Source organism: Muntiacus reevesi, chromosome 5 (genome assembly GCF_963930625.1).
Source record: "Muntiacus reevesi chromosome 5, mMunRee1.1, whole genome shotgun sequence".
NCBI classification, from domain to species: domain Eukaryota; kingdom Metazoa; phylum Chordata; class Mammalia; order Artiodactyla; family Cervidae; genus Muntiacus; species Muntiacus reevesi.
Genome location: NC_089253.1, coordinates 42032791 through 42046771, shown reverse-complemented (window position 1 = coordinate 42046771; position 13981 = coordinate 42032791). Strand labels below are relative to the sequence as shown.

The 13981-nt window shown below is 48.4% G+C and overlaps 1 protein-coding gene across 4 annotated transcripts in view; it reads right to left on the bottom strand.

Moving 5' to 3' along the window:
• Positions 1-13981, bottom strand: part of PACS1 (phosphofurin acidic cluster sorting protein 1) — a 145059-nt gene that overhangs the window by 25069 nt on the left and 106009 nt on the right. For all 4 annotated transcript variants that reach the window (XM_065937781.1, XM_065937783.1, XM_065937782.1 and 1 more), the window contains exons 2-4: positions 12464-12551; positions 1931-2020; positions 863-988 (exon numbers count right to left, since the gene is read on the bottom strand). In XM_065937781.1, coding sequence (XP_065793853.1) covers positions 863-988; positions 1931-2020; positions 12464-12551 — 304 coding nt within the window. The remainder of the gene's footprint in view (positions 1-862; positions 989-1930; positions 2021-12463; positions 12552-13981) is intronic.

Sequence of the window (13981 nt, the reverse complement as noted above, 5' to 3'; positions counted from 1 at the left end):
TCAGAAAACATCAGACAAACCCGAACGGAGGAACATTCAATAAAGAAACCAGCTTGTCCTCTTAAAAAAAATGTCAAGGGCATGAAAGACATGGGGAAAATCTGAGGGACTGCAGGTCGAGCGAGACCAAAGGGACAAGTAAACGCAGCCCGCGCTCCCAGGTGATGCCCCGGGCCTGCAAAGGGCGTTCCTGGGCCGCGTCAGCGTCCTGATCTTCACGGCGGGCGGTGCGCAGACGGGAGAGCATTCCTAGTTCTAGGAGGTTGACACAGTGCATACTAACGTGTGGGCTTCTCAGGTGGCTCAGTGGGAAAGAATCCGCCTGCCAAGGCAGGAGATGTGGGTTCGATCTCTATGTCAGGAAGGGCCTCTGGAGCAGGCCATGGCCACCCACTCCAGCATTCTTGTCTGGAGAATCCCACGGACAGAGGAGCCTGGCTGGGCTACAGCCCGTGGGGTCGCAAAGAGGCGGACACGACTGAGCGATGGAACAGCAACAACATATTAATGTATAACAGGGCATCATGTCTGCAGCTCACTCTCGGCGGCTCAGAAAAGCGAACCACATGCACGCTGTGTACACAGGCGAGAACTAAAAGGCAGATATGCTAACACTGAAGCGTCTGGGTGAAGGGCAGACGGGAATCCTTCACACTATTATAAGTTTTCTCTGACATTTTTTAAAAAGCTGAAGAAAAAACTTTTTGTGAGCAAGGAAGTATTGGATAAAAAGAGGCATGTCCTGAATTTCCAATAAAAGAGTTAATTTGTAACCTGGAATAAAACAGCCTGGCGGCAGGCTGGGAAGAGCCCCGGCTGGGCTGGGGTCTCTCCCGGGCTCTGAAAGGCCGCCCGCTCTCACCTCCGCCATGTTGATGAGCCCCACGGCCAGGGTCTTATAGCCCAGGATGGTCCGGTTCTTGTAACGCTTTCTCCTCTGCAGCATGATCTGCAGCTTGTTGGCATCTCGCTTCAGGAAATGAGGGTACTGCCGGGCACAAAACAGAGCCGGGCACAGTTAGTCAGAGAGGGGTCCTCCGTGGGGCCTAGTCCTGCTGGAGGACGCATCACCATCCTTTGCTTCCCTGGCTCTCCTCTGTATGATGGGGTGACGGGGATCACTGGCTCCCCTCCGTATGAGGGGGTAACAGGGGGTGAGGGGAGCATCTGGTTCCTCCCAGCACCAGGCTTCCACTCTGCAGCTGGAGGCCCACACGTGTTCTGAAACATGGCCTCTTTCCTTGTCAGGTGATCGAGGAGTCAACCTGGGCTACTGGGGTTACGAGGAGAGACAGACACACTAGGATGGAAAAGGAGGAGAAGGGATGGGACAGAGGTTGCAACATGGGGGCAAAATGAGACTGAAGGAGCACCCTCTCCTTCAGGGAGCAGGGGCACAGATTACTAAGGAGAGGAGATGGGGAGGACCGCGGTAGGACGGTGGGGCCTCAGCCCCGTCCAAGGAAAGAGGATGTGACGCAAACTAGTCCATAGGATGGAAAAAGGACAACGTCCTACTGTATAGCACAGGGAATTATAGTCCTTATCCTGTGACAAACCAGAATGGAAAAGAACATGAGAAAGAATGTATATGTAATATAGGAAACAAAAAGAGAAAGGAGAAAGTCTACGTATGTGTGTATAAAATGGAATCACTTTGCTAATAGCACAAATTAACACATTTTAAATCAACTACAATTAGAAAAAGGAGAGTGAGACATGGTGTACTTTGCAGCAGCTCATCCAGGTCTCAGCACGCGTGGTGCGGCAGCCTCAGAGATAGCTCTAGTCATCCATGCAGGCCACAGAAGCTCTGGGTGACATTAAGCCATTGGGCTATTCTCGGATCAAACGATCTCCAGATCAGAGCATCGTTCGAGATCAGGGGGGACATGGCATATTAATGACCTAAGACTGAGCAGGTTCCCACCTGAAGGGAGAAGGTTAACTGGAGCTCTGTCTCCACCAGTCCACTGGCTGGAAGGATGATTTCGTTGGAGCGAAGAATCCTTTTTGAACCCTGAAACCAAGACAAAATAGGTCAAAGCTGCATCACCAAAAATCAGACCAAAAGAAATACTATGCTTGCAAACAACACCTAAACTCTACGAAGAATCTTACCAGTTCAGATATTCCGTCAGTCTTTGCTGTACTTGATTAAAATCAAGCCACTACCATAGACATGATTTTACATGTATTACGCTGTTTACAAAGGGTTTTCCCATGAAAATGACTTGTTACTGCGCCTGAGTTCTCCTTTCCCCCTGCCCCGGAGGGAGAGGCAGAAGGGTGGCACCCCAAGGTGTGGCAGTTCTCCCCGAGGCTCCCTGGCCACCCTCCTCCCATCTGACCAGCCACACTGTCCTCCCCCTGGGCCTTTTGGCACGCTGCTTTCTCTTCACGGGTCCTCTCTCATGCTTCCGCACACAGCTCATCAACTCACCTTCCCAGTCTCAGCTTTGGTATCATTTTTTCCCCAGGAACTTCTGCTTTAAGTACTGTCTCTGCCAAACCTCACGCTGGGTTAGACAACCCTAGTGTTTTTGTTCTTAAAGAAAAATAAAGCTGGGCTAAATAAACTGGTCCTCAAAGTAAAAAGAGACCAGCCAGAGGGTCTGAGGAATGACAGTAAATTTGTAAAAATTACTTAAAAAAATTAAGTTTAATTTAACACCGTGAAGTGACCAGATCTCCAGCACACAGATGGACAAGTTAGTAAATGTTACACCCGTGTAACCCGCATCTGTATCAAGATGTACAAGATCTCATTCACTCTGGGGAAAATCCCTTGGACCCCACCCCCCAGTCAATCCTGCATCCCTCCTCAGAGGCGAGTGCTGCTTTGACTCCACTCACCAGAGATCCGTTTTTCCTGCTCTAAAATTCCACATAAATGGAACCACATGGCGTGTACTATTCTGGCTGGGCTTCTTCTGCCCAACATTTATAATGTGTCTGAGGTTCATACAGGCTGTTGTGTGTATCACATTCCCTTGGACTGCCGAGTAGAATTCTGTCCCACGAATGTACTATGCGTGGCTCCCACTGTCCTATTGCTGAATGTTCATACTTGGGGGGTTTCTAGTTAGCAATCACTATGGCTAAAGCTGCCATTCTGATTTCTACGTGTTTGTTTATTCCTATTTTATTTTTGGTTGCAGCAGTCTTCGTTGCTGTGTGTGGGTTCTTTCGCTGTGGTGCACAGGCTCTCCAGTTGTGGTGCTCTGGCTCCAGTGGCAGTGCAGGGGGCTTAGCTGCCCTGCAACATGCAGGACCTCAGTTCTCTTGCTGGGGTTCGAACCCGCGTCCAGTTGCATTGGCAGGTGGATTCTCAACCACTGGACTAGCAGGCAAGTCCCAAAGCTACCATTCCTATACAAGCCTGTGTGGAGGTATTTTCTTTTTCTTGGACCCCTAGGAGAGGGATGGCTGGGCCTCAGGGGAGACGCACTTGAGCTTTATGAGAAACGACTAGACCGATTTCTAAAGCGTTGGTGCCATTTTCCACCTGCAGCTGCAGTGTTCGCATCTCGCGGGCAATGGGCGTGGTCTGTCCAGGACACGCGGACTCTGCTGCGCATGTGCAGAGGACCACGCCGCGGCACTTCGCGTCTCCCTGGTGCCTCATCCCCTGTAGCACCCTCCCAGCCATTTATCGGTCATTTGTAAATCTGCATTTACGACAAGCCTCATCAAACTTCTTTGTCCCCGTTGTTTATCGTGTTACTCGACTGTAAGCTTTTTTAATTTGTACAAGAATTTGCCAGATATATGAATTGTAAATATTTTCTTGCCTATTCATTTTCTTAATAGTATCTTTTGATGCAGTATTTAATTTTGATTTTTTTTCCCTTTTATGATTAGTGCATTCTGGGTCCTAGCTAAGAAATCTTTTTCTAATTCAAAGTGGTGAAGCTATTCTGCTATACTGGAGTAGGTATTCTGCTGTTGTCCTTTAGAAATGAAAAACTTTTAGTCTTAACTTTTACATTTCTTACATATCTCTAATTTTAGCTTTTATGAAATGCAGGTTTTATATAATGTAGGAAGAAAAATTTCCTAAATGTAATATTTCACAATGCTTTTATAATTAGAATACCATTATATTATGCCAATTAAAAATAATAACCTGGAGAAGGAAATGGAAACCACTCCAGTATTCTTGCCTGGGAAATCCCATGGACAGAGAAGCCTGGTGGGCTACAATCCATGACTTAGCAACTAAACGACAACAAAAAATAATAAAGGAAATTCTGCTTCATGTGTTAGATAACACTTTTTGTAACCTCTATTATGACCAAGAGTCTTGACAACGTTTTCACCTGAGTTTATTTAGGCTCTTAGGATTTAAGAAGTCTATGGACAATGAATCCGAGAAATGCTAAGAATTCAAAATGTGGTTTATATATAGCAGTGGTTTCAACCAGGGCATCTGGCAATGCTTACTGGTATTTTTGGTTGTTACCAGTGGGGTGTGTGTGTGAGTGATGTTTCTAGAGGGGAGAGGCCCGGGCTGCTGCTGGCCAGCCCCCAGGGCACAGGAGAGCCCCAGGAAACCGCTGGGAAACCCTGCCCCCTCTGCTGCTCCGGTCAAGGGGCCTGGCGGCGGGAGGGAGCCCTCCCCGCTCCCCAGCATCAGCTCCGGAGCACCCTCCCTCCCGCCTCCCCCAGTCCCTCTCTGAGTGGCCGCCACTGCCTCTCTTCTTGGCTGCTGTTGTTCTTTCTTTTTTCAAATTTCTGTTGTTGTTCAGTCGCCCAGTCATATCCAACTCTTTGCGACCCCACGGACTGTAGCACGCCAGGTTTCCCTGTTCTTCACCATCTCCCAGAGTGCTCAAACTCATCCATTAACTCGGTGATGCCATCCAACTATCTCATCCTCTGCCGTCCCCTTTTCCCCCTGCCTTCAATCTTTCCCAGCATGAGGGTCTTTTCCAGTGAGTCAGGTCTTCACATCAGGTGGCCAAAGTATTGGAGCTTCAGCTTCAGCATCAGTCCTTCCAATGAATATTCAGGACTGATTTCCTTTAAGACTGACTGGTTTGATCTGTGTGGACTCTGGTTTGATCCAAGGGACTCTCAAGAATCTTCTCCAACATCACAGTTCAAAAGCATCAATTCTTCGGTGCTCAGCCTTTTCTATGGTCCAACTCTCACATCCATACATGACTACTGGAAAAACCAGAACTTTGACTATACGGACCTTTGTCAGCAAGGTAATGTCTCTGCTTTTTAATACGCTGTCTAAGTTTGTCATAGCTTTTCTTCCAAGGAGCATTTATTTTTGGCTGCACTGAGTCTTTTTTAAAAAAATTAAATTTTGGCTGCGCTGGGTCTTCATTTCTGTGCTTGGGCTTTGTCTCATTGTGATTCGAGGTCTTGTTGCGGTGGCTTCTCTTGTTGCAGAGCACGGGCTCTAAGGCACCGGGCTTTGGGAGTTTTGGCACATGGGCTTAGCTGCCTCCCAGCATGTGGAACGTTCCTAGATCAAACTCACGTCCCCTGTACTGGAAGGCAGATTAGTAACCACTAGACCACCAAGGAAGCCCCCTGCTCATTTCCTGACTTTAGTCTGTCACACACTGTTCCTCTCCCCAGGACTCCTCCCACGCTAACAGTTCATGGTTTTGACATGTGCACTTTCGGACATCCCAGCCTCTAAACGCCGTGGCTCCGTCTCCCAGGGGTCTCGTCCTCATCCTTGTCCGAGTCCTGCACCCACTTGATCACACTCTGGACCTTATCATTACCGATACTGATGACTGAATCTTCTATGTCACATGGCCCAGTCTCTGATCTCCACTTCCCGTTCTTTCCAGCTCATTCTCTCTGGTGTGTCAACAACAATCCTTCGAACCCACCAGGCCTACGACCCGCTGATCCTCCCGAGTTTCACTCCTCCTCATGCCCGCTGTGCCCTCTGCTCATTGCTCAGCTGAAATGCCACCGTCTGGACAAGCGGTTCCTGCCCACCCCCGAGGGCCTCTGCCCGCTGTTGTTCTCCACACTCACCAGGCAGATTCCAACGCTGTATAAATCCGGCGGCACAAGCCGAACACGCCTGGAGAGAATCAGATGATCTGCGCTCTGTTCTGACTTGGACTTTATGATCCCAAACGTGAAGCCTGGTAATCACACTGCATTTTTCCCCAGTTTGGGCACTCGCCCCTTCACTGCATCCTCACGCCCCAAACACCTCCCCACCCCGCCTTCATGCTGAGCTAACAGCCCTGATTCCTACTGTGCCAAGAAAACTGGAGCGATAGGAAAAGAGCCCCCGCCACATGAGCTCCTGGCCACGTCTGTGTGGCCTCGTTCGGTCACACCGGGGGGCTCCTGCCCGCTCACCTGCTCACTGACTCTAAGAGGCTCTTCCAGTCATTCTGTCCTCTCCCATACAGTCAACTTTGCTCTCTCTTCTGGAACATTTCCATTAGCAAACAGGCTACTAATATTCCTCTCATTAAAAAAAAAATCCTCTCTTGTCCCCATATGCCCTGCTGGCTACCGCCCCACACCTCACCTTCCTGTTAGAGCAAACTCCTCAAGAGCCGTCTATCTTTGCTCTTGAAGACTTCTCTGGTTGTCTCCCGGCTGCGCTCCGTCAGCCTTCCTACCTGCGCCATTCCCACCACGGCTGCCATCCTCAGGGTCTCTGAACCTCCACGGGGGACGCCTCTTCCTCCACTGATCTGAGCTCTGACAGGGCCCGTCACTCCCCCTCCGGCCCCTCTTCCTTCCCGTGGCCTCCCGCACACCGCACTTTCCTGGATTTCCTCTTGCCCTCAGCTGCTCTTTCCTGGCCCCCAGGCCAGGTCCTTCCTTTCCTTCCTGACGTCCCAGTGATGGAGTCCCTTGGCCTCGATCTCTAGACAAGCTCTTTTCTCTGTATCCACTCCCTCCAGTCTCGAGGAGTTCATCCATCTTCTGGTCTCAGATAAGCTGACAACTCTCCAAACTGTCTCTCTCCCAGACCGCTGTTTCCCAAACTCTAAACTCGCACAGTCAACTGTCTATTCAGTATCTCTCCTAGGATGTTTAACAGTCACCACAGACATGACATGATGGGCTGAATTCTGGATCTTTCCCCCTAAACCGTCTTCACCCACAGGCTTCCCCATCTCACTTAACGGCATCTCCACCCTTCCAGTTGCTGAGGCCAAGGCTTCAGTGCCACCCTCATCTCCTGCCAGAATCACTGTCAGAGCTGATTGTCACTGATCTTCTTGATTCCTCTTTCTCACTGACACTGTTTTCCACACAACAGCCAGAACGATCCCATCTTCCCTGTTCAAAACCCTCCAAGTCAGGACCCCCTGGTGGTCCAGTGGTTAAGACTCCGCACTTCCAACGCAGGGGTGCAGGGAGTTATGGGGTCGATCCTTGGTTGGGGAATGGGGAAACAATGGAAACAGTGACACGCTTATTTTCTTGGGCTCCAAAATCACTGCAGATGGTGACCGCAGCCATGAAATGAGAAGACACTTGCTCCTTGGAAGAAAAGCTATGACAAACCCAGAGAGTGTATTAAAAAGCAGAGACATCACTTTGCCAACAAAGGCCCGTCTAGTCAAAGCTATGATTTTTCCAGTAGTCATGTCTGGATGTGAGAGTTGGACCATAAAGAAGGCTGAGGATCGAAGAAATGATGCTTTCAAACTGTGGTTCTGGAGAAGACTCTTGAGAGTCCCGTGCACTGCAAAGAGATTAAATCAGTCAGTCCTAAAGAAAATCAATCCTAAATATTCATTTAGGGGCCTGATGCTGAAGCTGAAGCTCCAATACTCTGGCCACCTGACGTGAAGAGCTGACTCACTGGAAAAGACCCTGATGCTGAGAAAAAGATGGATGGCAGGAAGAGAAGAGGATGACAGAGGATGAGATGGTTGGATAGCATCACCAACTCAACAGACATGAGTTTCAGCAAGCGCCGGGAGATGGTGAAGACAGGGAAGCCTGGCGTGCTGCAGTCCATGGAGCAGCAAGGAGATAGACACGACTGAGTGACTGAACAACAAATGGTACGGAGCAGCCACAAAATAAACAGAAAAACCAAACCCTCCAATTCACACAGAATAAAAGCCAGAGACCTTCGCATCGCGGCATACCCCCCGTCCCCCACCTCTGTCCTCTCCGCTCCTCTTCCTCTCACTCCCCTCCAGCCTCAGCGGCCCCTCCTCCTTTCTCTCCATCCTGCCAGACATGCACCTGCTGGCACCTCCCTGCTCAGGGCCTTGCCCTGGCTCTCCCTCCGCCTGCAGTGCTCTTCCTCTAGGTATCTGCACAGCTTCCTCCCTCACCGTCTTCAAAGTCCCTGCATGAAAGCCATCTTCTCAGTGAGGCCAGCTGTGAGCACCATGTATGACTGGTAACTTCCTCCACCCCTGGGCGTGCTCCATCCTCTTGACTGCATTTTATTTATTTGTGCCCCCAGCCCCACTGGGACATATCATCACCTTCCAACAGCAGCGGCCCTCATTATCTGAACTCTCACTATGAAAACATGTGCTGTAAATACCCGGAAACGTTTCCATCCCAAATGCATTTATCTGAACCGCAAACTGGTGAACGTGAACCTGTGTGCGCGGGTAACAGGACGTAGATGCAGAGCAGCTTACAGGGTCACAGCCAGCTCGGGCACTTTCAGAGCCCAGCACAGTACCAGTCTCGTCTTTACTGCCCTTCAGCAAAGATTCGGCCCCTCGTGGGTCCCAGAATTTGCTTCTTCCAGGTGCCAGACACTACCAACTTGGGTCCAAATTCAAAATTATCTTCAGTATCTTATAAATTCTGTAGAACCATATATCTTCATTTGCAGTATAGAAGCAAAACAGTTTGTGTCTGATACTATAGTATCATTGACATTTGGGATTGGCTTGGTGGCTCAGATGGTAAAGAATCCGCCTACAATGCGGGAGACCCAGGTTTGATCCCTAGGTTGGGAAGATCCCCTGGAGAAAGGAATGACTATCCACTCCTGGAGAGTTCCATGGACAGAGGAGCCTGGGGGTCATAGTCCGTGGGGTCACAAAGAGTCAGACACAACTAAGCAACCAAAACTTTCACTTTCATAGAACCATCACTTATGACACGTAAAAATACCCATCAATGAGTCTTAACGTATTGAAAATTAGGTTACTAGTGTTTTAAATGCTTCTTTCTTAAACAGAGAAATTCTTGGTGGCTTGTTGGGCATTGCCTGGCGGTCCAATGGTTAGGACCATATATGTGTGTGTGTGTGTATACATGTATATATATACACACACGCATATACATACATATATATATATATATATATATAATTCTAATCTTCACTTGAAAACTCAAATGGCATTTATTTTACTGGCCAAAAAGATTCTCAGTTGTTTCCCCTCGAAGTGACAGGCTCACACTGTTCATTTTCAAGAAACTATCTTCCAAATTCCTGAGTCTGAGTAAGTTTGTCTGTAAGCCCTTCTTTTGATATGAACGGTGTTCTGTGAAAAAGCAGATACTTCAAGTCACAGCTCAGTCGTCAGGCAGCTTCCTCCATGAAGCAGGAGCGCTGTGTGCACATTTCCATTTCATCACGTAGACTATTCAAAAGGCATGTGCTCCAGGGCTGAGACAAAATAAATGAACAATTCTTACTGTCCTTCTTCAAGGACATTCTTAAGCACACCTGGCTTTTCCCCTTTTCCTTGCAGTCTGCGGTGGTGGACACACGATGACTGCTGACACAGTGGGGAGGCCGCCCTGGTGTGAAGGGAGGACCAGCTGCTTTGTTAGAGGAAATACTGCCTGAAAGTGCCCACCCTGGCCAGGCGCCATAGCAGCCAATCGCGGGAGTTATTTTACGACAGGAGGTCCTGGTAAGGAACACGGAACTAACAAGCCACCACCGACCGGAAGAATTTGCAAAAGGTCAAAAGGAGACACCAGACCGTATGTCCTACCAACGTCCCCGGGTCCCCCTCGGTGGTGTCCATCCTGGCTGAGCAATGCAGGCACCCCCAGGAAGCACCCTGAGTCAGAATGATTGGCCAGAGACAGCCTGGAAGCTCATCCCATCACCATAAAACCCGATGCTGCGCCCCGCGTGGCAGAGCGGTCCTCCTGGTTCCCTTACCCTGCTGCTCTCCGCCCAGGCGTCTCTTCCCAATCAAGTCTCCTGCTTTTTCAGCACGTGTATCTCCTCAGAAAATCCATTTCCAACTGTTAGACAAGAGCCTGCTCTCGGTCCCGGGAGGAGGTCCCACTTCCTGCAACAGCTTCATCAACCACTGCGCTTGTAACATCAGTGCAAATGTCAACACGGTGGAAAGGCCAAGTCAAGTCACAGCACTATCATGAAAACAGGTTTGACCTCCTGTATCCTGTGAGGGGGTCTTGGGGAGCCCAGGCTCTGCAGACCCTATTTTGAGGATAGCTGCTCAATCAGCAGGTAAAGGTCCTTAAAGGTAAGAGTTTGGATCTGTTTTGTTCGCTGCTCAATCTCCTGTGCCTAGAACGACACTTAGCCTATAACAGGTGCTCCATAAATATTTATTAGATGAATGTGTAAATGAATAAATAAGTGACTGGATAAATGAATGTATTAACATCTGTAATTACTTTCAGCTGCTTGGAAGTCAAGCAGAAAATTTCGGATATTTGTAGTTTTTGGGTATAATTTAAAATTTTACAGAATGTTAAATATTTGATTAGGAAAGAAAAGAAATTATTTCTTTTGGCAAAGGCGTTTAACTGCAGGGAAGGCAAAAACAGCAGGGAACTTTCCAAACCACACCAACAGTGTTTGCACTGGAAAGCACTGGGTTTTAGCAAGGATATAATTCCTGAAAACTGGAACGCTGCCTGTGACCTAGAAACGAGTACGAACTAGGGAAAGGAGGAAAAGACACCACAAGTTTCCACTTGCCCGTCACGGCCCCTCACTTGCTTTTTCACCTCATGGTGTCGGGAAATGTCTCACAGAATTGGGAGGAATTATCCCTGGTGGCTCAGTTGGTAAAGAATCTGCCAGCCAATGCAGGAGAGCTGGGTTAAAAATCCCTGGGTCTGGGAAGATCCCCTGGAGAAGGAAATGGCAACCCACTCCAGTATTCTTGCCTGGGAAACCACATGGACAGAGGAGCCTGGCGGGCCACAGTTCATGGGGCTGCAAGAGTGGGACACGACTAAGTGACTGAAACCACCATGGACCGAGATGAACAGGGAGTTTCAATGTGAGCGGTACACAGAAGTCACACAGGGAGTAATTAAAATGTTGCAAGTTGTGTTTTTTTTTAATGTGTCTTTATCCATGTAGCCACACCAGGTCTTAGCTGCCACATTGGGGGTCTTCAGTTGGGGCATGTGAACTTTAGCTGTGGCAGGTGGGATCCAGCTCCCTGACCTGGGCCTTCTGCATTGGGAGAACAGTCTTAGCGCTACACTGGATCACCAGGGAAGTCCCAAAATGTTTCAGGTTTCGAGGACTAAATTAACATAATGTATTTATCTCAGAAAGAGAACTAGGACTTCAGTGTATGGTTCATGTACTACGAAAATGCTACAGACGTGGGTTTTAATGAAGCCAAAAAACTGCTGCATAACAGGTGAGCCAGTAGCCAAACATCCTGGTTAGTAGGGAGTGGCCATACAGCTCCCGATTTCTCCAAGAAACAAAACTCCATGAATCACAAATACACTCTTCTTAAGCCGAAGAACTCCATCATTTCATGGATCCAGAGGCTCTTCAGACTTTCAGTAAGGTAGAGGGACCCGTCATTAAAAAGGCATCGGTTAAGGAAGGTCCTGCGTTGCAGTTTAACCACCACCCATGTGATGGCTCTCTGCTTTCTACTTCTGCCACTTGGAAATCACCTGGCAACCAACAGACCCCTTGACCTTTCTGCAGTTTGGTTTCTCTTGAAACTGAAATTCCAGAATGCTTAGAGTATGCATCTTGGTGAAATATTTTGGGTCCCTTGGAGATATTGAGTGAGTTCAAGGAATTAAATGTGGGGATTACTCAGAAGATGAAATATCCCAGTAAATTTTAAACTGTCAAGCCTGAAATAATAACCTATAAATTTCTTTCACCCTGTGGAAAACCGCCAAAGCTGTCTCCCCAGCCCATATATCTGCTTATACCCAGAAATCCCAGGAATAAGACTGAAACCTACACTTGCCATCCTAGTAATTTCTGAATTTCTTGAACTTCATGCTAATCCTGTTAATAGGCAGGGCAGGGAGAGCCACTTTTATCCTTCAGACAAAGAAACTGAGACCTAAAGAGACTGAGTGCTTTTAACTAAGAGGCAGAACTGGGATTCAGTATTACGTGAGCTGGACCACCTTCCCACAGTTCCATCTTCTTTGCTGAGTGAAGGACTCAGCAAAGGATGCTGGTCTCCTACCAGCATCTCTGAAGCCCTGACAGTGGGCACAGGGTTACCAGCTTCCGTGGGCCCTGAGCAAACAATCATGCTGAGCTCACCTGCAGCTTCACAGCGATGACCACCGAGTTAAGATCTTTGTCCATTTCTTTTAGCATGACGAGTTTCTTCAGGGTCAAGCTGAACAGCCTAGAAAAATTTAGAGAAAGAAGATCCAGTCAAAGGTAAGGAACTTATGAGAAAAGAGACACACCATCTATTGCAGAAATGCTGCTCTACCTAGAGGAAGAAAGTTAGAACGCTCTTTACTGTGTCCATCGTCAGTAAAAGAGCACTCTTCTTATTTAACTTTTGTACTTGCTCAGGGTCAAAAGGTATATTGTTCTGTGAACTTTTGTGGGTGTCCCTTTATCTCCGGCAAATACCAACATGCCTTTTCACTCCTGATATGTAGGAGCAGTTTCAGTGGGAGGGGGGAGTAGACCGGGGTTGGGGGCATCAATGTTTACTTTGCTTGCCCAGCTCCTCCCCTACCTTTCAGTCTAATCACCCGAGACACTTACAGATGCAAATCTTTATCAACAAGATGATCCACACAAACAGAACAGAAGCCTTTTGGCAGGAAACGCTTTCAAAGACCACTGGTTCGATTTCAGCCAAACTTCGCATCAAACATGGAGAAACTCTTCAGGGCCACGATGAGGACATACCCCTTAATTAAAAGTGACAGGGCTGTCCCTCATTCTGGAGTCTCAGCATCTCTAGTCTGACTCGACCTTGGCCTCCAAGGCAGGACGACCCTGGACTTCTAGGGGGAGCCGGGAGGGAAACTTCAGATGCTGCCTCTCAGCTCCTGGGCTGAGTGGTTCATGTCCTTTTCCTCTCATCTCTGGAGGACCGAGGGGCACCCGTGGGATGCTGCTGACCCGAGTCAGGTCCTGAGGCCCCGACTCGGTCCTGCGCTCATTTTCCCCTGCTTCCCAGTTCGTCTCATCTTTGTGCTCCCTCCTCACGCTCTAAGCTCCAGTTGCCCTGAAATCACCCCCGCTCCTCTGCTGCCCAGACTCGCTCACCTCTGGGCCTTCTACCAAAGGGCAGGGCGCACGACAGCCACTCGGCAAATATTTGTTAATGACGTTTACAACTTCCTAACAGGGCCTCTAGGGAAAACCAGGTAAACAAGAGTATGTGTTGAAGAGATTCATGAAAAAAAAAAAGGGGAACAAATCCAGATCAACAGAACTCAATTCACCCTTACCCCAAACACTTGGCTAAGATCTGGTAACTTCTGAAGGGAGCAAATAAATCTCTTTCTTTCCTTTTGCTTTGAGTCACAATCAAAATCAACTAAAAGAAAGTCTATTAGGTCTTTTCATATATATTATTTCATCCAGACTTCAAAAACATGACTCCGTGTGTGTGTGTGTGTGTGTGTGTGTGTGAAGGGGGTGGGGTGGGTGGGTGGGGAAGGTTCACTGCTGTACCCATAGAAGAGGAAACAAATTCTAAACAGTCATGACTCAGCTAAATGCCCACAGCCAGTAAGTGACAGAACTGTATTCTAAACTCCAGTCTCCTCGTGGTAAGCAAATAATATCCCCTAATCCTCAGAATCTGGA